The 22529-nt window shown below is 51.9% G+C and overlaps 1 protein-coding gene across 20 annotated transcripts in view; it reads right to left on the bottom strand.

Annotated features, from left to right (window-relative positions):
- Positions 1-950: 950 nt before the first annotated feature.
- Positions 951-22529, bottom strand: part of NFASC (neurofascin) — a 204655-nt gene continuing 183076 nt past the window's right edge. For 9 of the 20 annotated variants that reach the window (XM_017880997.1, XM_017880994.1, XM_017880998.1 and 6 more), the window contains 5 exons: positions 21685-21801; positions 20229-20381; positions 13361-13492; positions 10179-10248; positions 2735-6876 (listed from right to left, as the gene is read on the bottom strand). In XM_017880997.1, coding sequence (XP_017736486.1) covers positions 6645-6876; positions 10179-10248; positions 13361-13492; positions 20229-20381; positions 21685-21801 — 704 coding nt within the window. In that variant the 3' untranslated portion in view covers positions 2735-6644. Of the gene's footprint in view, positions 6877-10178; positions 10249-13360; positions 13493-20228; positions 20382-21684; positions 21802-22529 lie in introns of those variants that run through there. The other 11 variants (XM_017881014.1, XM_017881013.1, XM_017881015.1 and 8 more) reach the window with 5 other exon arrangements.

Here is a 22529-nt window from a genome sequence, read left to right on the forward strand (position 1 = left end):
CAGCACAACTACAGACATGTTGTGGTGCTATCCAGGGGACATGGTGAGAGCCAAGCACTGCCTCTCAATCAACACGGCCCCCTCTGTCTCTTTTCTTTTCCTTTTTTTTTTTTTTTTTTTTTTGAGATGGAGTCTCCCTCTGTTGCTCATGCTGGAGAGTAGTGTCATGATCTTGGCTCACTGCAACCTCCGCCTCTTGGGTTCAAGCGATTCTCCTGCCTCAGCCTCCAGAGTAGCTGGGACTACAGGCATGTGCCACATCACCCAGCTAATTTTTTATTTTATTTTTTTATTTTTAGTAGAGACGAGGTTTCACCATGTTGGTCAGGCTGGTCTCGAACTTCTGACCTCAAATGATCCACCCACCTCGGCCTCCCAAAGTGCTGGGATTACAAGTGTGAGCCACCATGCCTGGCCCCTATTTGGTTGCTGGTCAAGATTCCTTTGAGCCTACTGAGAGGGGTTTTTGGTTTGTAGTAAGCTGTTTTATTTATTCTTTCAACAATATGAAATATCTACCTTGTGCCAGGCACAATGCTGGGCATACGCTGACATTCGATCTAAGGGCAAGCGGTGCAGAAGGAGGAGGGGGCTAGGAGACGGGGCATCATGGCAGATTTCTTTCATTCTCCCAGCTTCCCTAGCATGGCACTTGTTCAATGGTGGATGTGCACACTCATCACGCTGAATCAGAGGGTGTCTCCACGACCGTACACATTACACATTCCTATACCAGTCACACTATGTTTAAAACACAAATTGTGCAGGTGAGTCTTCCAGAGTAAGGATAACTTCTAGAGGGGGGATGGTATGGTAGAATTCTGGAAGAGTGTGCTCTCTGGCACCCATGAAAACCCTTTTGATCCACTTTTGCCATCAGCCCTTCGACATCCCTCTCCTATCCACTAATAAGAACAAATCAAGAAAATGAGCAAATCACACGGCAAGAGTCCATTTTGAACAACTTTTATTATACGTTTAGTGTTCTCTATACAAAAGAAATCAGTTTTTTTACAGTGATTCCAAAAAAAATTCAGAATAATTTGGCCTTTTCATTGCTCATGCAGTCAGTTTATAAGTCCATGTATTAGACGGTCCTCCATGGCCCAGAAGTCTTCCCTGCTGAAGGTCGTACGTGACACCCTCAGATACGCATCTGTCACTGACAAAGTTGGTTAATGCAAAATAACTCGCAAAAAAGGAAAGAACATGATGTGAGAGGGGTTAAAACAAGGTCTGGCATGGAGTTAAATGTTTAACCAATGGAAAAAAGATCAGACCAATTTGTGCGTATGTGGATACGTAGGAATGGATGGAGACATTGGGGAAAAGAATTCCCCACGGGAAAGAACAAATTGGAATGGTGGGGGATATGGGTGTGTGGTAGGGGCAGGGCAGGAGGTCCTCCAGGGTCCAGCATGGGTCGGGAGTGGGAGCAGGACAGAAGGTGGCCACGTCACAGGCGACTGATGCTCAGCTCAAGGGGAGTGTGAAGAGGTTGGCAAAGAGCTGGGGAGCCGGGCAGAGGGACAACACTGACTGAGGACATTGCAGTGGGGAATCAGAAAAAAAGGGGCAGCTCAGGGACATCTGATCTGCCTCATTTTTGAAAAAGAAACAGAGTAGTGCACAAAATTCTGGATATCTTCTCCCAGAGTTTTGTGTTTATTGCTTCACCAAAGTCTTTACATCTGTTGAACTCCAGCCCAGCAAATCCTAGGGTGACAGCTTGCATGGGCCCTGCTGCCTCTCTGCACCCTGTGGCCATGGGCAGAATGGACAGAGATGCCCTCACTTCTGAGGAATACAGCACGCTGAAGGCCCGATGTGTTACAAAGCAAGAGACACCATTCTAGGTGGTACGGTCTAGGGTTCACAGTAACAAACACCAATCAGCTATTCTATTCCACTGGCCCAGGTCTGCCCTTAATTGCATGGCTGGGTGAACCACAGGCTGATCAACAGACAGACTGATCTTGGTCTAACAAAAAATCCTGTTCGTCTTTCATTTTGGGAGGCATGTGGGGGATGTGGGAGAGGCAGTAAAGAGGTATGAGAGGGTGAACCAGAAGGACAGATCTTAATACCTCTGTTTCAAAGGAGGCAGCTGTGGTGAGATGAAAGAACACTGGACAAGGAGTCAGAAGGCCCAAGTTCAAGCCCTAACCTTACCTTAGTTTGCCAGCTATGTGATCTTGAGCAAAAATCCCTTCACTTCTGTGGATTTGCATATCCTTGTCTGTACAATAAATCATTTCAATGAGATCAGCTCTGGGATTCCTTCACATGCTGAAATCCGATTCTAGTCCTAAGCTAGATGCCTTTGCACGTATTTCATTTCCATCCTTCTCATTATGGAACACCCATTTAATACTAGTATGCTGACAGGAGGAACAGCAGTTTCAGGTGAGGTTTGAAACACTGTTTGGTGGGTGCTTGTGGCTCTCCTGGATGGTTCTCCTTTCTCTCTGATCCTTTTCTGAATGTGTCTCAGGAAGGCCCATTATTAGTAAGGAAGGGAAAGAAAGGACACTTCCCTGGGCTTGGGCTGTGCAGGCTGGGGACAGCCACAAAGTCTGGCTTGAACTCACATGGGGTAGCCCCTGTCTAGGTTAAGGGAGGGGAATGCTAGGAGATGGTCAAGGGAGGGCGCTGGTCTGACTCTGCCCGGCTTGCCTATGCCTCCCAGGGCCTTGGTCTCCTCCTGACATATCAAGCTCTTTGTTTCATTGTCTTGAGGCCTATTTTTTTTTTTTTTTTTTTTAAATCAGGGCCCTCCTCTATGCTACTCCTCAGCTACTATGCAGAGCTCAAGCAGGATCCTTTGCCAACTAACGGGATAGACCCAACCGCAACCATGGGCTTGTGTGTGTTTGGCGGGGCTGGCCGGAGTGGTGACTGGGCAGGAAGTCAGTCTGCACCAAGGTATCAGGAGCGGGGAGCGGTGCCCTGTGCCGGCCTCCCGGGAACCTGCTGCCCTCCCACTGAGAAGGGATTCTCTGGCACCAACCCCAGCCCACGGAAAGCCTGAGAGGCTTCCTCTCCTCAGAGAGTTAGCAAAGCAGCCTCACAAAGACAGACAAAAATGTGCTATGTCCCTGCTCCTTCCATCAAATGGGCTGTTCATGACGCCCTAAGACTTGGCCATGCTCCAGCACAGGGCGCCAGAAAGAGACCACAGCCCGTGCCATTGCTGGGGCAGAGTTTCCCACTCTTTTGGCTCAGATGCTCTCTCTAGGTGCTGCCAACAGGAATTACCTAAACAGGTCCCAATCCTGGTGGCCTCTCCCGTTCCTCTAACTTGCATTCCTCACCCACACAGAGCCCTTTGCATCTCATCTCATGCAACCTGGATGTGGACTAACCCTTTGCCCCAAGAGGCAGAGCAAAGAGGCTCAGGGAGCAGGACTGTTTCTCAAGCCACACCGTGGTTCTTGACTGCTTTGTCCTGCCCAGCCTTGGTGACCAGATGGACCAAGCTCTCCCTCAGAATCCCTCTCTTCAAGCTCATAGCCATCAGTGGCTTAAGCAATAGAGGGAAGAATGCTCCCAACTCAATGGCCACTGTGTCCCAGCACTTGATTTCAGGACTGTCAGCCCCGTGAGGGCAGGGACCACATCTAACTCACGCACCATGGTATCCACAGCTCAGGCCTTAGTTCAGACTGGATTTCAGAGTATTTGCTGAATGAATGAATGAATGAATGAATGAATGAATGAATGGACAAATGAGAGCACAGGAAACTACAGCTCTTAGGGCTGAGCACACAGGTGGGATTGCAGCCCAGTCAAAGGAACTTCTAGAGTTACTGCAAGATGCCCAGCACTTTCCTCCCAGCCAGCCAAACTGGAGTGCCGATGGTAATGGTGCTATCCTGGCTTCATTGTTGGTATGTCTTGGGGTAGTTGCTTGGGAGACCCAGCTGGCAGGAGTGCTGGGCAATTCTGCTTTCCTGCTGAGCTGGGGTGGACTCTGACAAGGGCTCCATGGAAAACGCACTCTCCTCTTCCCCAAAGGGGCTGCCTCCTGAATCCTGCAATCCCCACACCTCAGCGTTTGATCTCTCTGACCACCTGCCTTCCTTGCTTGGGGAAAACTTAATTCTTCAGCCTCAGATTTGCTTCTGCTCAGAGGGGTGTGATTGCGTGGTGATGGGGGTAGCTCTTAACACCCACAGAACAGTAGCCTGAGACAGGGCTAATAGCATTTTCTTCATACACAAAGGACAGTGCAGAGCCTGGCAGGACACTGGAACGAGGTGCAGAGGCAGTGGGCTTACTTCTCCCCAAGACCCTTACGAGGGAAGCAGCCCCTCCCAGTCACCAGGTGGTATGGCAGACTTGCTCACCGTCCCTTCCTGCCCTAAGAGCCTGCTTTCGGTGCAGTGAGTTCACTGGCATGTACGGTGCAGTACGGAATGAGTGTCTGAGAAACTGACTACTCTGCTCAGATCCAAAGCGTTTTCTGGAAAGGCCAGTCCTTTAATTCAGCTCACAGGCACACTTCCCTGACATTCCCTTCAGGGACAGTGGGCCTGGTATCCAAGCAGGTGTTGGAGGAAAGCCAGGGGAGGGGCCCTCCAAGCTCACGCCCCACCCCCTGCTGTTTACCCTGTCCCCTTGCACTGTGATAAGCTACCCCTCAGGCGTCCAGGCAGCAGCCCTGGCTGAGGCTTGGCCCAAATGACCATCACACACTCTCAGGTTCAAACAGCCTTATTGGCTCAGTTCTGGGCTATGATTTCTTACCAGCAGACAGAGTGTGTGTCTATGGGCTTGACCTTCAACTGAATGATTATTAATGATGCAAGCATTGCTAATACCTTTGCGGCTTAAACATGTGGCAAATGATGCTTTAATAAAGTCACTGAAGGACAGAGCCCTGGTCCGGCCCAGGCCCCCTGGCTAGCAGCTGGAGGCTCAAATCAGAGGCTGTGCCCATGGCAGCTGATTCGTTCCTGGGGATCAGCTTCACCCTCCTGAAACTGACCTGAGCTACAGAAACAGCTAAAGGGTTCCTCTTAGACTCAAGATCTCCCCCTCTCCTTCTCTGTCTCTGAGGCTAGGTACCTTTGGTTTCAAAAATGCATTAGGTGGGGAGGATGAAGGCAGCACCTTCGGTCTGACAACTGCAGGTCTGCGAGCGTCTCCATTTGGGGTGACTGGTAAGGACGTGTGTTGGGTGGCCGCTTCTGGTCCTGCCGGAACACTTGCATAGGCTGCCCTGCTCTCCTGGAGACAGACATCGCTGGAGGCTTCAAGGCTTGCAGGGAGGGGCTGGGAACCTGGGAACTCCAGGGGCAGATCAGCGCTGCATAAGGCATACAAAGAGCATTGAGTCCTCCCCAGGTGGGGGCATCACAGCACTGAGTACGGTGCCACCTCAGGTCCCCTGATATGTATACACCCCAATGAAAGGGCAGACTGGCTCAGTCTTGAGGCAAGTCCCCATCCACATACCACGTCAAACAAGAGCCTCAGTGTCCTACAGAATTGGCTGAGAAGATGATATCTATCTGCTAGAGGTGGAAGGGGAGCAGTGCCTTATGCCCCAAATGCACCAGCAAAGCTTTTGCATCACAGCGTTTCATCTCCTCCAGGGTGGCAGCATGGGCCCCAGCCACGTGGACAGGTGCCCTCTGGGACAGAGTGGGTGTGGCCCTCTATCTACATCCTGGGTTTCACCAGTGGGGAGGAAGGAAGTCCAAACCCAGCCTTTTTCTTCTCTCTAGAGGTAAGCAGAGTTCCCCCGAGACCAGACACCTGATTTTCTTCTGCTTGAGGTACACAGTCACTGGCGTTGAAGTCCTTCCTATCAGTGCTCACTCCTGTTCCTCAAACTTCTTCAGAGTCAGTGCAGCTCACATCTTAGATACTCCAGAGAAAAGGGCAGGGGAGGAATGAGGAGCAAGAGGTAAACACACCTCCCAACCGAACCAGAGAGCAGCAAGGAGGCCTGCACACCTTCTCCCTGCCAAAAATACTGTCATTTTCCAGAAAGGAGCCAAGCCCAGCTCAGCAACTGACAAGGCCGAGGCAGAGGGGTTGGGGGCCAGGGGAGGCATATGGCGAGAAAGGCATCCTTCGGAAATGCATTGGCCCAGAGGTGGTTTGAATATTACAGCCTGTCTACATGTTCTGGTACGGATTCAATCCTTTTTGCCTATCTTTGCGGTCTCCTGGGGAGAATCCACTTTTCTTTCTTTTCCAGGAACACTTTTTCAAAAGGAAAAGAAAACAGAGACATCGGGTCTGGAGGGGAAGATGCACAAAGCAAAATTAAGACAATGAGAAGTCCTGTAACCAACAGAAACGGTGAGCATGTGCCGAGGCCAAGGGCGGGCAGTGTGGTGGAACGCTCGGGGGTGGCTGTGAGACTGGGCAAGGGGCCAGGCTCCCTCCAGCTGAGCTCAGCCACGGCTCCAGCTCTCCCACACTGGTGGCACCCGGGGCTGAAGGGGGGTCATTGGGAGGGGGCTTATGGGTGGCTTGGTGGTCACTGATCCTCACAGCTTGACAGACCCCCATATCGTACCCTTGTTACTGAAGGTGGTGGTGGCTTTGTGGTAGGTCTGCAGTGGTTTAGTTTCCCCCTCTCCCCTCCTCCCACTTGCAAAGTGGTGGCTGTGCCTGGGTGGGCTCTGTTAGGCCAGAGAGTAGATAGCATTGACAGGTGACGTGGCCTCTGAGCTTTCGTTGCCCTCTGTTTCCTCCTTGTCCTTTTTGACGGTGTACTGGCCGATGAAGGAGCCATCTTCATTGAACTGGCCCTCGCCACCCTCGCCATAGTCCACCAGGCTGTCGTCACTCTCCTGCTGCTTGATGGTGCCGTCCAGAGATGTCTGACTGCCCTGCAGAGGCTTGTTGTCCTCATCACTGGCCAAAGAGAGACAGAGAATCTCAGGTGGTGTGGGATGGGGCAGCCGGCCTCCTGCCAACACATGTCCTACACAGCTCAGAGAGGATGGGACCCAGGAGACCACCCAGTCCAGTCCCCGCTTCACCCTCCCCTGTCCAGCCTGCTCTACGGAAGGGAAACGGAGGCCTAGAGAGGACAAGCACCTTTTCTAAGGTGAGGTTGCAAGTCAGGTAGGGCAGGGAGTGGAGCCCATGCTTTTGGGCTCCTGGTCCGGGTTCCTTCCATGAGACTGGGTCCCTGTCTGTGGTGGGAGTGGATAGAGGATGGCCACCCCATGGTGAGGCAGAGCCACTGCTTGTTAGACCGTATGGGATGGTTCTAGTCCCAAGTGTGTCACTGTGTGGTTTTGTGACCTGGGCCTCAGTCATTAAGAGGGGCTGGCCCAGCTTTGATCTCCCAGGACCTGTGACTCTGTAGGGAAACACTCTCACCTTGACAAAAAGCAAGGCTTTGAAAGGAAGAAAGCTCTCCCCCGCCTCTCTGCTTCTCTGTCTTGGTGTGTTTTGCTGAGCTATCTGGTTGATCTATAAAAAGATGTTATTGCTTTGGACCCAGCAAGTACAGGTGTGCAAGAGTAGTGGGAGGGAGGCGCACACAGGTAAGCAGGTGATGCCAGCAAACGTGAGAAGATCGCAAGGCTCAGAGGATCATGCCTAGCCCCTCTGAGGCCCACAGGCCCTGGCCCTAAGCTCCCCTTGTGCAGGGAGAGCTAGGAGGCTGCCGAATAAAGCTGTATGGGCCGCTGGGAACAGCTGCCCAGTCAGGATGTCTGCTGTGCTCCTGAGGAGGCGTGGGCCGCTCCCTGAGCCAGTGTCTCTTCAGGCACCATGTCCCTTCCCTTGGCTGGAAAGGCTCAGAGCGGGCACCAGGTGGTGCTGGCTGCACTTCAGAGGTGAGCCCAGTTCCTGGGCAGGAGCAGCTCAGGATGAGCAGTGGGAGTCTGGGTCTCAGTGGGTGGGACCATAGCAGTGCCAGGCAGTCTGAGTAGACACACACCACACCCTTCCTTGCCCCCAGCTGCCCACCCACCCCGTCCTTCCTGGACATGGGGAAGACAACCAGCTGAATTGCCATTACAGTGGGCAGTGCGTTCTCACTTCTAATAGCAGTATCGGGCAAAGACAGCTGTCAGGGGAGGGCAGCGAGCCAGGGCCGGGGCTGTGTTAGAAGACGGAAAGCTATTAGCTCACTCCCTGCAGTGCTGCCCCATGAATACAGCCTAACTGTATTCTGGGACAGCCGTGCGTTGGGAGATGGTGTGAGGGAGGCAGCTCTCTGGGGCTGTGCTGAGTTTGTGCAGGAAGTGGAAGCCACTGTTTGTCAACTGGAGGAGGGGAATTGCCAGGCTCCTCACCCCACTTGCAGGTCTTGTTCGCATGCACTCCTTCCCAGGACCCTCCACCCCATGTGCAGGGGCATGAGGACTGTGCTATGCGATTTGTGGGAATTCCTCCTCTGGTTCCAGGCAGCTAAGCTAAGTGCAGCCACTGGACAGTGACAGCCCAGCCAGTGGGAGGGGTAGGGGGAGAGGTCTGTAGCATGCCAGGCTGTAGAGGGGACAGGGGATCTAGGTCTAAAAAGAACAGACTGAATAGACCTCTCCTAAGGGAAGCTTGAAAGAAACCAGAATGACTAGGGGTGGCCTTAACAGAGGGCGCCCCATGGGAAAGGTGGTCAGTCACTTAGCCACAGACTGGAGTGAGAGGAACAGTACTCCTCGCCCCCAGGCCTATCCCCCCTAGAAACTTAGTTCTTCCTCTGATGTATTAATTTCAGCCTTTTCCTAGGTTAGGGCTATTACACTCATCCAAGGGAGGACTCTAGGACAGATGCTGCAGACCTTCCAGAGCCAAAGCAGAGGGGTGTGTGCATGTAGGGGTGCAGGCCTAGGCATGCTCCTGTGTGTGTAGACCCAGCCTCAGTGTCTGGGGGGAGGAGGCAGGGGTTTTTGCCCGACAGCTTTGGTGTCTGGGGCAGGAGAGGTGCACAAGGAAGCAGCTCCTCACCGTGCAGGCTGCTCAGCCCTGTATTGGAGGAGGTCCACGCTCCTCCTCTCCGGCTGCACCGAGAGTCTGGGGACTTTTGGAACAAAAAGCCAAGGAAGTCTCAGCCCACAGGGAAGCTGGGCCCTGCCAGGGAAGATGAGAAGGGGGCTCTTGTGACTGCCCTTTCAGGGGGCTTGTGGGGATGTTGGGAATAGATGGACAGTTATGGCCCATAAGCCTACAGACAGGCTCCTGTGTGGGCAGTGGCTTCACCACCCATTGATCTGATTATGCTTGCCAGGCTGATGGGCAGAGTGGCAGAGGCCCAGGACAGGAAAAGGAGACTGCAGCAGAGGACAAGGGCCTGGGCCCAGGCAGTAACTGGGTGGTGTGGGGAGGGAGGGCTCTGATCAGACATTCCCTCCACAGTCTGAGAATGACACTCCACAGCCCACTCTGCATCATCCCTCAGCTCAGAACATATTCGTGATCTCCATGGACAAACAACGTTGTTAAGCCCAGATACGAAGATGCATCCAGGTAGGACAGGAGCACGGGTACAGAAGTATAGAATAGCAGCACCAGCAGCACCAGCCGGCCCCAGACTTTCCAGCTTTGCCACTAACTCACTGTGTGGGGAGCATGGAAGAGTTTTAGACAATACGCTTCCCGGTTTGGGCCTCAGTCCTCTCATCTGGGGCGTAGGGCACTGGACCTAGATACCTTTCCAAGGCCCATTCCGGTCTAGGGCCCAAAGATATCACCATGTTCAAGGAGAAACGACCTGGAATCAGCCCACCTTCATTCCTTGAGGCTTTAAGACATCACAGCCTCCCAGGGTCATTATCTTCAGGGTTAGGAATAGAGTGTGGGCAGAGAATCAGCCTGAGAGCTGAGCTCATCTCACAGCAAGAGGGTCCTGGGGCTCGTGTTCAGAGTGAAAAGGTGGAAAGATATAAATAGCAAGCTTGATACATTTGAGTTGTGCGGTTGAATGAATGAAATGCTGTTCATCAAACTAATGCACGCATGTGTCAGGCAGTGTCTCCTGGGGGAGCAGCCTCGTCTGGCACTCTTAGGATGAGAAGCCTCTGAGTAAACTCAGCAGCATGCACTCTCCACCACAGCGCCGCCAGAGAGGCAGGGTGACGGCCCAATGGGCAAGGACGGCTACTCATGGCCTCTCAGCCAAGTGGAGCTGCTCTGAGGTGAGGGTGGTGCCTCAGGGACATGGAGGACAGCCTGCCTGAGAGAGGAGGAGGGAGATCACGCACCTATAGTCAAATGAGCCATCCTCTTCCTTGGGGTCTTCAGGGCCAAGGGGAACATCCTTCTTTTCTCGTACTTGGTCAACAAAAGAAGCAAAGACACAGACACGATGATTAAGTACATGCCCCTGCTCTCCAGGGCTCCACTGATTGCAGGACCAGAAGGCACCACCCTGGGCTCACGGACACTCTTTTTTAACAAGGCACCATCCACGCCTCCCTTGTTTTTGCTTCCTGTACTCAATCAGTTGCCAAGTTGACTCTGCCGCCTCCTTCTCAGCCCCAGAAGTCTCTTTACATCTCCACTGACAACTGAAATCTCCTCCTACCAAGCTCCCCCAACCACATCTCCATGAAGTCTCCCCAAAAGACCAAATAGATGTGATCCTTTCCTTTGCCAAAGGTAAACACTCCACTGTTTGCATCTTTCTTATTCTGCTCTGTGGTATAACTATTTGTGCATGTTTCTCATGCCTATCACAGAAGGCCAGTTCTTTCCTCAAGGGTGGGGGTCTGTGTGCTTCTTCACAGTTCCTAGCAGAGTGCCCTGAGCAGAGAAGACACGCCGTACACACCTATGGGATGGAAAGTGTCTCTTCTCTGTGACCCCCCTTGTTGGCGTGCCCCTTTCCTCCACTTCCTCTGTGACGTGTGAGCATTCAGCTGAGGCCCTGTCTTGTGCTGTGCTCATTCTTTCGGTGTCAGCTACGGTGCCCTTGAGGAGAGATCATTTTTCCTCCAGTACTGCTAGTGCATAGCACAGAGGTGGATGCACAGCAGGCACTTACATGAAAGCCTCTTTATGTATCTTTTTTTTTTTTTGCAGTGGTGCTATCTTTGCTCACTGCAACCTCTGCCTCCTGGGTTCAAGCGATTCTCATGTCTCAGCCTCCCAAATAGCTGGGTTTACAGGTGCCTGCCACGCCTGGCTAATTTTTGTATTTTTAGTAGAAGCAGGGTTTCACCATGTTGGCCAGGCTGGTCTCGAACTCCTGACCTCAAGTGATCCACCCACCTCAGCCTCCCAAAGTGCTGGGATTACAGGCTTGAGCCACTGCTCCCGGCCTATGTGTCCTTTTTGAGATACAAGGCAGATAATCATCCTCATTTTAGATGAGGGAAACTGAACCCTTGGGAAGTGAAGAGCATATCATGTAACTAATTAGTGACTGAACAAAGACCGGAGGGAAGACTAGCACCCAGGCCTTGTGGCTCCTGGTTCACTCATCTTTTTAAGGGACCAGGGGCTTACCCTGTAGCTGGAGGGCAAGAGATTAGTTTTGAAGAACTGTTTGGAATGAGATACTTTCTGAAAGGGCAAAGGACGGCTCAGAGTTGATCTGCTGGGTTCTTCCGGTATTCCACTTCCACCTGGAACAGGCGTGAACTCAGTCCACCCAAGTCTTAACTGTCAGATGGAGGAGGCAGCCTTTTCCCTAACTGAGGCTTTCTCTCTTACAGAACCAGATAAGCCCAGCACAGCAGAAGAGAGTGAAAGGAAACATCGCTCACCAGTAAGGAATGATCATTTCCTGCCCTCCCTCACTTAAGGCACAGTTCTTCAGAGTCCTAGTCTGTGGGTACTTGGGCATGGGGAAGGAAAAAGAATCGAGTCTCCTCTCCCTTCTGTTTCCTTTGTGTTGAGTTTTCAGGGGTCCTAGGGGAGGACCTGTTCTAAGAGATGGGGAGAAGGAAGCATTTGGGGAGCATGGGGTGTGTCTGGTGATGCGACTTTCTGGGGCAGGGAGAAATTTCATTCTGTAGTCCAGCCAGATTTTTGCTTTCAGGATCATCCATTATCCTGTCTCCTGTCACCCTACCCACCCCATCACAGACAGATGGCTCTCTTGCTCCTGTGTAAAAAACAATCAATATTTCCAGAAACAAGAATGCCAGAGGTCCTTGTCCTTGACCTTGGTATGTCTGGGCTGCACGATCTTTTTTTCTTTTCCCCTTTTTTGAGACGGAGTCTCACTCCATCACCTAGGCTGGAGTGCAGTGGCACGATTTCAGCTCACTGCAACCTCTGCCTCCCAGGTTCAAGTGATTTTCCTGCCTCAGCCTCCTGAGTAGCTGGGATTATAGGCGTGTGCCACCATACCCAGCTAATTTTTTGTATTTTTGGTAGAGGCAGGGTTTCACCATGTTGGTCAGGCTGGTCTTGAACTGACCTCAAGTGATCTGCCTGCCTTGGCCTCCCAAAGTGCTGGGATTACAGGTGTGAGCCACGGTGCCCAGCCTGGAGGATCTTTTAAACAATTTATTTATTTATTTGAGACAGGGTCTAACTCTGTTGCTCAGGCTGGAGTGCAGTGGCACGATCATGGCTCATGGCAGCCTTGACCTCCCCAGGCTCAGGTAATCCTCCCACCTCAGCCTCTTGAATAGCTGGGACCTCAGACACCTGCCACCATGCCCAGCTAATTTTTGTGCATTTAGTAGAGACGCAGTTTCGTCATGTTGGTTGGGCTGGCCTCAAACTCCTGACCTTAAGTGACCTACTCGCTTTGGCCTCTCAAAGTGATGGGATTACAGGTGTGAGTCACTGTGCCCAGCCAGGGGCTGAAGGATCTTGAGGTCTCCTTGGGAATTTAGGGAAGCCCAAAGTGCTTTAGGACCACGGGGGTCCCTACCAATGCCACCCGTCTTCAGCCTCTCCCTGCTCCTCGCGTTGGAGCTTCTGACCCTTGCTAGTGGTATTGGTGGTTACACCATCGTCCTGCTGAGTGCCCACCTCTGGAACTCTCTCATGGGGGTGCTGCTTCTGCCCAGACCCCTCCTCTCCCCATTCTCTGGGACACGGTTAGGGAAAATGCCTCTCTTCCTTTCTCCTTCCCCGGGACCCAGGATCCTAATGAGATTCAGGCTGAAAAAAAAAGCCAATTTATAGAGCAAATGGGTGGTGAGTCAAGAGGAGGAAAGGTCATTCTTAACAGGAGCCAGGGTTCCTTCCATCCCCTCTCTGAGGCTGCCTGGACTGTGCCATCCGCCCAACGCAGGCGAACTTAATTAACTCAAGTGCTTGCTGGCAGCCCGAAGATGCACAGGCAAGAGGATTGTATTTCCAAGCTGGGCAAGGGCTGGCTTCACTGAGAGGACACAGTCCCTGGATCTGGCTGCAGACCTGGAGACTCACGGGAAAGCAGACGTGCCCCGCCCTGCAAGCCCATGCCTCTCGCACGTCTCACCTGGGTACTTGCCGCCGCGACTCCTCTTGATGAAACAGACGATGAGCAGGATCAACACCAGGAGGGCGATGGCGCACATAAGTCCAATGAACCAGCCCTGGGTGGCGATGTCCGCTTGGTTGTTGGTGTAAGCTGGCAGGGAGGGCCGGAAGCAAACCCGTGAATGATTTCATGGGGGAGATGGTGAGGAGGGAGATGGAGGGAAGAACTTCAGCTATTTCACATGGATGTTTCTCCTGGAGCCTAACACTACCACCTAGCAGCCCCCCGGCCCAAACTACCCTGCTAAAGGGCAAAAAGAAAATAATTAAAGAGCCAAGGTCAAAAGATCAGAAAAGAGGCAAAGGAAAGGGGTACAAGGAGCAAATAAGCAGCAGAAGGCTGAACAGGTCCTTTAGGAAGGGGAAAGTATCCTAGGAACGAAGCACGGCATTCTTGGAAACCAGAGGGCTGGTCACAGCCTAGTGGGGACTGAGGGATGGCCACGGATTGGCTACGGAAGTATGATTCCCCATGGATGAGTCCAGGGTGGAGAAATGGGAGCCGGCAAGCTACCCTCAGGGAGTGTAGGCCGTGGCCATGTTGCAAAAACCCGCTATGAGAACACCTTCGCAGGCCTGCACAGGCGCACAGCGGCGTCCCTGCCCACCAGCATGGCTCTGAAGCCATCCAGCCTTCCTGAGGGTGGGGACTGGACCAAGTGGAGGCCCAGGACGCCCTATCTTTTCACATCTCTCTAGTGGATCACGTGCTTCCTGACAGCAAAGGCAATGCTGGTGTGGGTACCCCTAGCCAGGCCAGCAGCGACGTGGGGCTGGGCTGTGCCTTCTGCTCACTCCATGACGCTTCCAGACTACTCCACACAGGGTGACCCCCCCGGTGGTCTGTGACAAGCCGACGTGCCCCCTCCAACCCCTGTGACAGTGAGTCCCTTTCTGTCCATGCCCAGCATATGTGGAGACCTGTTACAAAGTGGGCAGATCCCTTTGTGATTTGAAAGGCCTGCAGGAGGGCCTGAAGAACAGGTGCTCAGGAGTCATCTGAGCGTGTCCTTGATGGCCCAGTGGCTGGGTTTGGGTTCAGGAGTGGGGTGTGGTCAGTACCAACTCACCCTTCTCCTTTCTACTGGCTGGAGAACAAAAGTGAACCCTCCTGAAATGCAGCCTGTCACAGAACGTGAGACTCTGTGACAAAAGGGAAGGATCAAAGGAACTTAATACACTCAAAGTAACCCTGGAACCAGCCGGCCCAGAGACACCTGGGGAGAGGCACACAACAGCAGGAGCCCCAAGAACCATGGAGCTGGCACCAAGGCACTGAGCCTCTTTCTAGGAGCACAGGGAACAGCATGAGGGCCACAGCACGTGCGCTCCCAGGTCTTCAGCACATGCCATTTGTGGGGCAGTTATCTGGGTGCAAGCCCACCCTTTGCTCCTCTTGGGGGCAGAAACTATTTTTACAGGCTTCCCAGTGCCCAGGCAAGGGCATTGCACCAAGAAAGTTCTCAATACAGGGTGAAGACTGATGAACAAGTGTCCTCTGCACTCTGGTTGCCCAGGGCAGCCCTGGGCTGAAAAGCAGGAGAGGCCTGTGAGAACAAGGCTTGTGAGTACCATGATGTAGGTAGGCTGCAGAGAAAAGTCCCATCTCTGCTTCCACTCCTGCTCCCAGCAGGCCCCCCGCCACAGTGTCAGAGTGATCTTTCCAACCCCCCACATAGGACTAAATCACTTTCTTGCTTTAACCCTCCAAAGCTTCTCATTGTTATTGAAGAAAACTCTTCATTCCTTATCCTGACCTGTCAGACTCCATCAGAGCAGGCCCTGGCCATCTCTCTAGTCCTACCTCCCACCACCCTGTCCTCATGCTTATACTCCAGCCATGCTGGCTGTTCTCATTTCTAGTGCAGGGCCTTTGCATCTGCTGCTTTTTCTTCTAATGGCTGCCCTGGCAACTGGTACCTCCTCAGAGAGGTCTTCCTAAACCTTTCCAGTTTAAACAAAGTCCCTTTCCCCAACTCCCACTCAGCCACTATCTCTATTTCATAGCATTTATAACCATTTAATATATATAGATCTATCTATCATTATCTATTTAATCCTTCCTTCCTTCCTTCCTTCCTTCTTTCCCTCCCTCCCTCCTTTTCTTTTTTCTCTTCCCCCACAACCCTCTCCCCTTCTCCTCCCCTTCCCTACTCTCCCCTCCACTTCCCTCCTCTTCTCTTTTTGAGACAGGGCCTCACTCTGTTGCCCAGGCTGGAGTGCAGTGGTGTTATCATAGCTCATTGCAACCTCAATCTCCTGGGCTTAAGTGATCCTCCTATCTCAGCCTCCCAAGTAGCTGGGACTACAAGTGCCTGTCACCACGCTTAGCTAATTCTTTTTATTTTTAGTAAAGACAGGATCTTGCTATGTTGCATAGGCTGGTCTCAAAGTCCTAAGTGTCCTGTGTCTTAAAACAAAAACCCTTGAGGAACTTACCAGAATTTTCAGCTCCAGTTCACATGCTGCCCTCTTATTGGTACACTCTATACTCTTCCGCCCCCTCCAGTTCCCGCCAACTCCTCTGTATCCCCAGCAAGCTGACTTTAAGCCCCTCTGTTCTTAGCATTTCAGCTGTTACCACTGAGTGGGCCTCTCCCAAGCTGACCTCCACCTCCTTGACTCTCGTCATCACCAGTGATCCTTTATTCATCCCCATCATCCCTCCAGCCACCTCCACAACTGTAAGCCCAGAGCCTCCTCCTCCAGCTCTCCTTGGATGTGTGTGCTTAAATTTCAACCTGCGTCTTCCTGCCCCCTGCCTTGGTTCTCCCAACTCTCCTGCTGCTGCCGGAGGCCTCACCACTGTGCCCATCTCTAAGAGCTGCTGCTTCTTCCAAAATGCCTCCCATATTCCCCTCACTGTTCCATTCTATTCCAGGGGTCCCCTCATGTGTGCCTGTCAGTTCCTGTGGATACAATGAGACATCCTGTTACCACCTTCCTAGGAGGCTTCCAATGATGCCACCTTTCCTTACTCCCCACTGTGTGGGCTCAGCTTCTGAGCCTGGCCTTCCAGGAGCACCAGTCTCCTTTCCGTGCATCCTGCCCCTCCTGCCCAAGAAAGACCAGGCTGTCGCCCTCCTAGCTCACTGCCACCTTTGCACACTCTACACCTCCTCCCTGAATCTCCCCTTGCTCCAACTCACACCATCTCCTAACTCCGATTTCACCCCCAGCTGCTCCATGCAGTGGAACATTTAATTGTTCTATTTCCTGGGTCCTGGTTTCCAATTATACTATTAAAGTCTTGAGAATGGGGGATCTCTTTTAGTCTCGTAGTACTTGGCACAATGCTGGTCACATAACAAGTAGTCAGTGACTATTTATTGATTAATGGGTCAATTTAATCTTACTGTAATACAGTTAACCTGGCATACTGATTTAGGCTTTTCCCCTGATATTAGCTAGGGATCATATGGATACTGGCTTGCCCATGTGCGGGACCTGGGCACTGGGATGAAGGAATTACTTCAACATGTGTTTGGATAGTTGTACCCACCTTTTGCAAGGAGGTTGGTTTGTGTGTCTGCAAAGACCTAGTCAACGGCCTAGTTGCACCACCATCTTCCTGGTGCTTATTCTGATGCACCCTGACAGCTGTCTCCACAAGACTTCCTTCCTCTTGGGAAAGAAAGTCATCATTCCAGGAGAAAGGGGCCACATGAGCAATTAGGAAGCAAATATGGCTTTTCATTCCTGATGTACCAGGTGAAGTTCAAATGTTACCTTCCATCCTTACTGAAAAGGCCAAAGAATTTCCTGTGAGGTTTGGACACAGAAGGCTGTTCAAAATCAGGTGGGATCTGGGATAAGGTGGGCTTGACCACATCCCATCAAAGTGATTTAGTTTCTCAAGGACCAAAAGAAATTGAGGACATAATGATCACACTTATAATGGGACCCCATGACCTGGACTCTGAGAGGAAGGCATTTTAGCAAGTCCCCAGAGCAATTATATTTGACTGTCAACACCATACTCAATGGGTCTGTTAAACTTGTTTCCAGATTCCTAACAGATCCAGTAATATCAGTGTGCAAAGACCAGGGTGTGTTGACACTCGCCACTCTCAGCTGTAGCTGACCGGAGCCAGAAGAGCATCCACTCGTCCGGCCCACACACCCTTACACTGGACTAGAAGACTTGTTTTGTGTGCCTTCCACGCCTCCCGCTGCAACACCCACTCAGAAACAGGCAATACACCTGCAAAGCAGACAGCTCTCATGACTCCTAATTCTAACTGAGAGGAATTAGGTTTGGCCAGGGAAGAAAGACCAGTCACTCAAAGTCTACAGAAGAATTATGTTCTAGAAATAGGGATAGATTAACAAATATAACGGGGGTAGATTTTCCCCAAATACAGTTTGGCTCAGCTGTTCTCACTTAAGTACCATTTGACACCTCTCCACACCTTGCCCCATCCTGGTTGACCGAAGAGATGCTTCTTTCAAACACAGCAGAAGCTGACTGCATTCAGGTCCCCTGAGGCCCTGCTCCCTGTTCTCCTGAGGCCCGAGGCAGGCTGCTATCTGACTGCTGGCCCACTCTCAGCATCCGCCATCCTCCTGCCTTACCCCATCCCACACCCAGCACAGAAGGGCTGATGGGCCTCTTGGAGTCCAGGGTTATGTGTTTGTAGCCCCTCAGGTCTCTTTGGCTTCAAACACTTGAAGGAGGTGATTAACTTCCCATTGGGATTTTTTGGTGAGGGTCAGAGAGGTTGTCAGCCTTCCCAGTGGTTTCCTTCCGTTTCCTTCCTGAACTGCTATAGTGCGTTCAAGTCTGCCGACTAAAGTGACAGCCTGTGGTTGTCTAAATGACCAGTGGTCAGGGCCCAGAGATGCTCATGAGTTCTTGCTTTAATGAAACTCAGGGATCTGTGGGTTGCATGGACTTGGCTCTGGAGTCCATCCACAGGAAAGAGAATGTGTATTTTTGAAGGATATGGACATACACTCACAGACTTCAGAAAGTGAAAATATTTCCTTTCCCTATGTGGTCTGCAGACAGTAATTTCCAGTCAGCCTGTGAGAGAAGTGGACAATATGTACTCAGAGCTGGGCTCATCAACCTGCCCACTCCAGCTCTTGCTGGGAGGAGTCTGGGAAGACTTGCCAGGGCTGATTGTTTCATCACTGGAAAGCAAGTTATCAAAATGAGCCTTTCCACCAAGCACAGGAAAAGAGAAACAAGTATTTAGGTTCAGAAGCATACTCGGTATCATTCGGTTTTCTATGGTGTGCTTAATACCCCAAATCAGATTAGGACATCCCTCAGGGCAGGGCCTGAACCCTCACCCACAGCCCTAGGGCTTAGCACCTGGAGAAGTCAAACTCTCAAAGCAGGCTGTCCTGGTTTTGGCAGTCTTCCCTAGGATAGAACCCTATTTTCAAATACCATCTTTGCTTTTTGCTGCTGTGCTGGACTCAAGTATGTAATGAAGCAAAATCAAATGCACATACCAGTGAGCAACAGCTTGGGACTTCATCTGAGCTAGACAGAGTCCAGCCACTTGCTCTGCTCGGTCCACTGTCCAGTTGCCTGGCCTGGCTCCCCTTGTTACAGGACAGGCTGGCCACTCACTCAGACATCCTGCCTGAGTCGGCCTGGCTAGCCTCAATCAGGGAGCCTGACTCTCAGACCCTCTGAGCCTTGATGGCATGCAAATGCGCAGGACAGGCAGAGACACAAGGAAGAAGACAGGATGCCGGACCAGGAGGGACTAGGATAGAAGGGGTGGGGTAAGACGTTTACACAGATGGGCAGGGACTCCCGAGATGCAAGCTACCAGGATCAGCCTCACCAGGCCAGGTGCAGGAGGAGTAATGAATATTTAAGTCAACATTCAGAAGTTCATATAAATCACTGTGTTTTTTTCCCCTCCCCTATCCTGTGTATCTAATGAACCGCATCTGATTAGGATATCCCTTGGGGGCAAGGTACTGATCCTTTTCTCTCTTAATCTGTTTCCCCACCCTTACCCTTAGCTCTGGGACTTAGCATACAGGCCACTTGGCAGCCTGCTCGGCTGAGTTTAAAGCTACACACACACAGACCGGCGAGTGCCCTATAAGTATCCGGACTGCCAGCTACCCCTACCAGCACAGAGATTTCTGAACCTTGTGCCCTTTGCTGAGCCCCAGTTGGCCTGTTCATTTGGCACAAGGAAGATGTTTCTTCATCCACAGCTGAAGCCACTATACAGCCAGAACCATTCCAGTTCTGGAGAGCTGCTTCCCCTCTCCCTGCATGCCAAAAAGTCACCGACTTTTAGGCCAAGACAAACTTGGGACAAAAACGAAGCCCCAAACAAGTTGTGTCACTCACTCTGAAATTTTTAACAATAGATGATGGTGGCAAGGGAGTAACAAATGCACTGATCTCCTGGAGCAACTTCTAGATCAAGGCCCTGTGATGGCCCTATCCCCTGATCCTGCATGGAGGGAGCCAGCCCCTGTGCACACAGGCCAGGTTGCACTACTCTCCTGCAGCCCGCAGACCCACAGACAGTGACCAAATGTGCACACACACCAGGCAGAGCACGGGGCTAAGTGTTCTCTGTTGTCGTTAAACAACCCTTTGTTTCCTTCTGACCCCCACAGGGCCACAATCACTGTTTCCTGTCTACTACGCATGCACACTGGGCTCCTCTAGGCTTCCTGAGAGCCTTCAGCTGATGCATAATAAGAGCCGAGACACGCCATGCAAGGTGGGGAATGCGGTGGGGATGAGTCTTCTTTCCGAGGAGAGAGGCAAGCAGGAAGCTGAGGATGAGAATGAAATGCCCCATGCTCGCAGGGGATGGTCAGGCCAGGTCCCCTCTCACCTGTACTGGTCATAAAGGTGATGACGGTACTGCTGATGCCCTCGTTGTCCCGGGAATAAACCCGCAACGTGTATGTCATCCCGGGATAGAGGTCTGTCAGCTGTATAGGCTGAGCCTGGGCCTTAACTGGGACAGTTTTTTTCGTATGGTTGCCTGGGGAACAGAAACCTCAATCAGCCTAGAGCCAGGCACCAGGAGCTGGAGAGCCAGTGCTTAGGTCCTGGTCACCTGTCAAAGGTAGAAAGTGTTGGGGAAGGGACCAGAGAACTGCGGGTCCAGTCCATCGTACAGACCGGGAGGTTTCCAGGCAGCTTCCCCAGGCCTGTCCATGCAATACTAACTCTTTTAAACAGCCCTTCAGCTGGGGACACCATTCCTTCTCCTGAAGTTCTCTTTCCTCACCAGTCTTCACACTAGACATATTATAACCTATTTCCTTACACTCTTAGCTTGTCAGCAGATGCTCTGTTGCCCTGGAAGCGATTGACTTTTCACATGGATCTGGCTGGTGAGGGCCAGAAAGCCAGTTAGCATCCCTCATGGAAACAAGATGAGCTGGGTCTCTGACTCTTGGCTCTCATTCCTAGCTTCACCTCTCATTTCTCACCATGAGGTGAATTCCCACATCAGGAAAAGCGTGTGCCTGTGCATGTATGCTGTAGGGTGAATAGGGGTGCTAGGAGGCTGAAAAAGTATGGACAAAAGTATGGACCAAACTATGGAGTCCAGGTGCTGTGGATGTGAACTCCTCCTCCAACCAGAGAGAACTAAGTCAGCTTTGCTCTCTCCTGAGAGGTCTTTGGGTAGGCTATCCCAGGTGGATTTGCTGGCTGGGTTAGTTGGCTTAATTGTTTAGAGCACATACTAAAGAGGCCAGGATGGTGGGTTTGACCCACAGGGTCCTTCACTCGGGGCCACACTCTGCAGTCCAATGAATCCGTACCCTTGGTCCCAAGCTCCAGTAAAGGGTGAGCAACTCAGCTCAAGCCACCAGCTGGGACAAATGGCTCTGGTCTGTGGCTCTGACTAGGGGGCGCTGGCATTCCTCTTGGAGCAAAGCAGGGTTGTAGCCCAAGTCTGTGAACTGGCCCACCCAGTCTAGTGGAGCCTGAATTAAGGAGATCAATGCAGAGATTTGGCTCATTTGGGGGCTATTCAGAACCCTCATCCTGGGCAGGAAATGAATGAAGGACCCCTTTACACAGGTCCTCACAGACATGCAACCCTAGACTTCCACTAATGGCTTGAGAAGCCCCCTTCCTTCTCCTTGAGTCTGTTCCTCCCACCTCTCTGCTGCCTGAGTGCATATCGATTTCATTAAGCCATAATTAAGCCAGGCTAAAAGGCCTCTCTGAGCCTGGGGGAGTTCACAGGATCTCTTTAATGGCATCTACCGCTACCCGCCGCTGCTGCCGACGCCGCTGCCGCCACCACCACCCCGCACAGCAATGCTTACTGTCGATGTACTCAACCACAAAGTCAGTTCCGGGCCCGAAATTGTGCTTCCAGGTGATGTTGGCCCATTTACTGTTGGGGAGCACCGTGACGTTCCATATGGACTGCTCATCAGGGGCTGGTGGACGGGTTAGAAGAGGAGTTAGTGATGAGGAGGGAGTGGCACCAGAGACATGGAGACACACACATACACACAAGCGTGTGCATGCACGCACATGCCCACGCTCACGCACGCACACACGTACACACAGTCATCTAAGAAAGGGGAGAGTCAGAAATGGCTGTGCACAGGGCCTGACAGAGCTCCAAGCTGCAGCCTTGGTGGCCAGGCCAGAGGTCACTGTCCAGGGACAAGCAGGTGCAGTCGGGAGGACTTCTGAGGGAGAGCTGGAAACTGACTGTCTCCACATAGGTAGGGTTAGAAATGAAAGAGTGTTTTTTTTGTTTTTATTTTTTTGAGACGGAGTATTGTTCTGTTGCCCAAGCTGGAGTACAGTGGCGTGATTTCGACCCACTGCAACCTCCACCTCCCAGGTTCAAGCGATTCTCCTGCCTCAGCCTCCCAAGTAGCTGAGATTACAGGTGCCCGCCACCACGCCTGGCTAATTTTTGTAGAAAGAGTGGGTTTTGATCTGTGCCATTTGAGGCTCTAACCTGGATTTATTCCCTTTTCAGATCCCTTGTCATGTCAGTGTAAGGAAAGCGCCCAGGAAAAAGGCCGTGTGTCCAGGAGCAGGAGGCCACACAGAGGAGATGTGTGCCAGCTCCCTGCCCTTCAAGCATAGAAGTGCTGCAGGAAGGAGAGGGTTATCTTTAAGAGCCAAGAGTCTTGATGAAATTTGCAGG

Source organism: Rhinopithecus bieti, unplaced genomic scaffold (genome assembly GCF_001698545.2).
Source record: "Rhinopithecus bieti isolate Rb0 unplaced genomic scaffold, ASM169854v2 scaffold_12049, whole genome shotgun sequence".
NCBI classification, from domain to species: domain Eukaryota; kingdom Metazoa; phylum Chordata; class Mammalia; order Primates; family Cercopithecidae; genus Rhinopithecus; species Rhinopithecus bieti.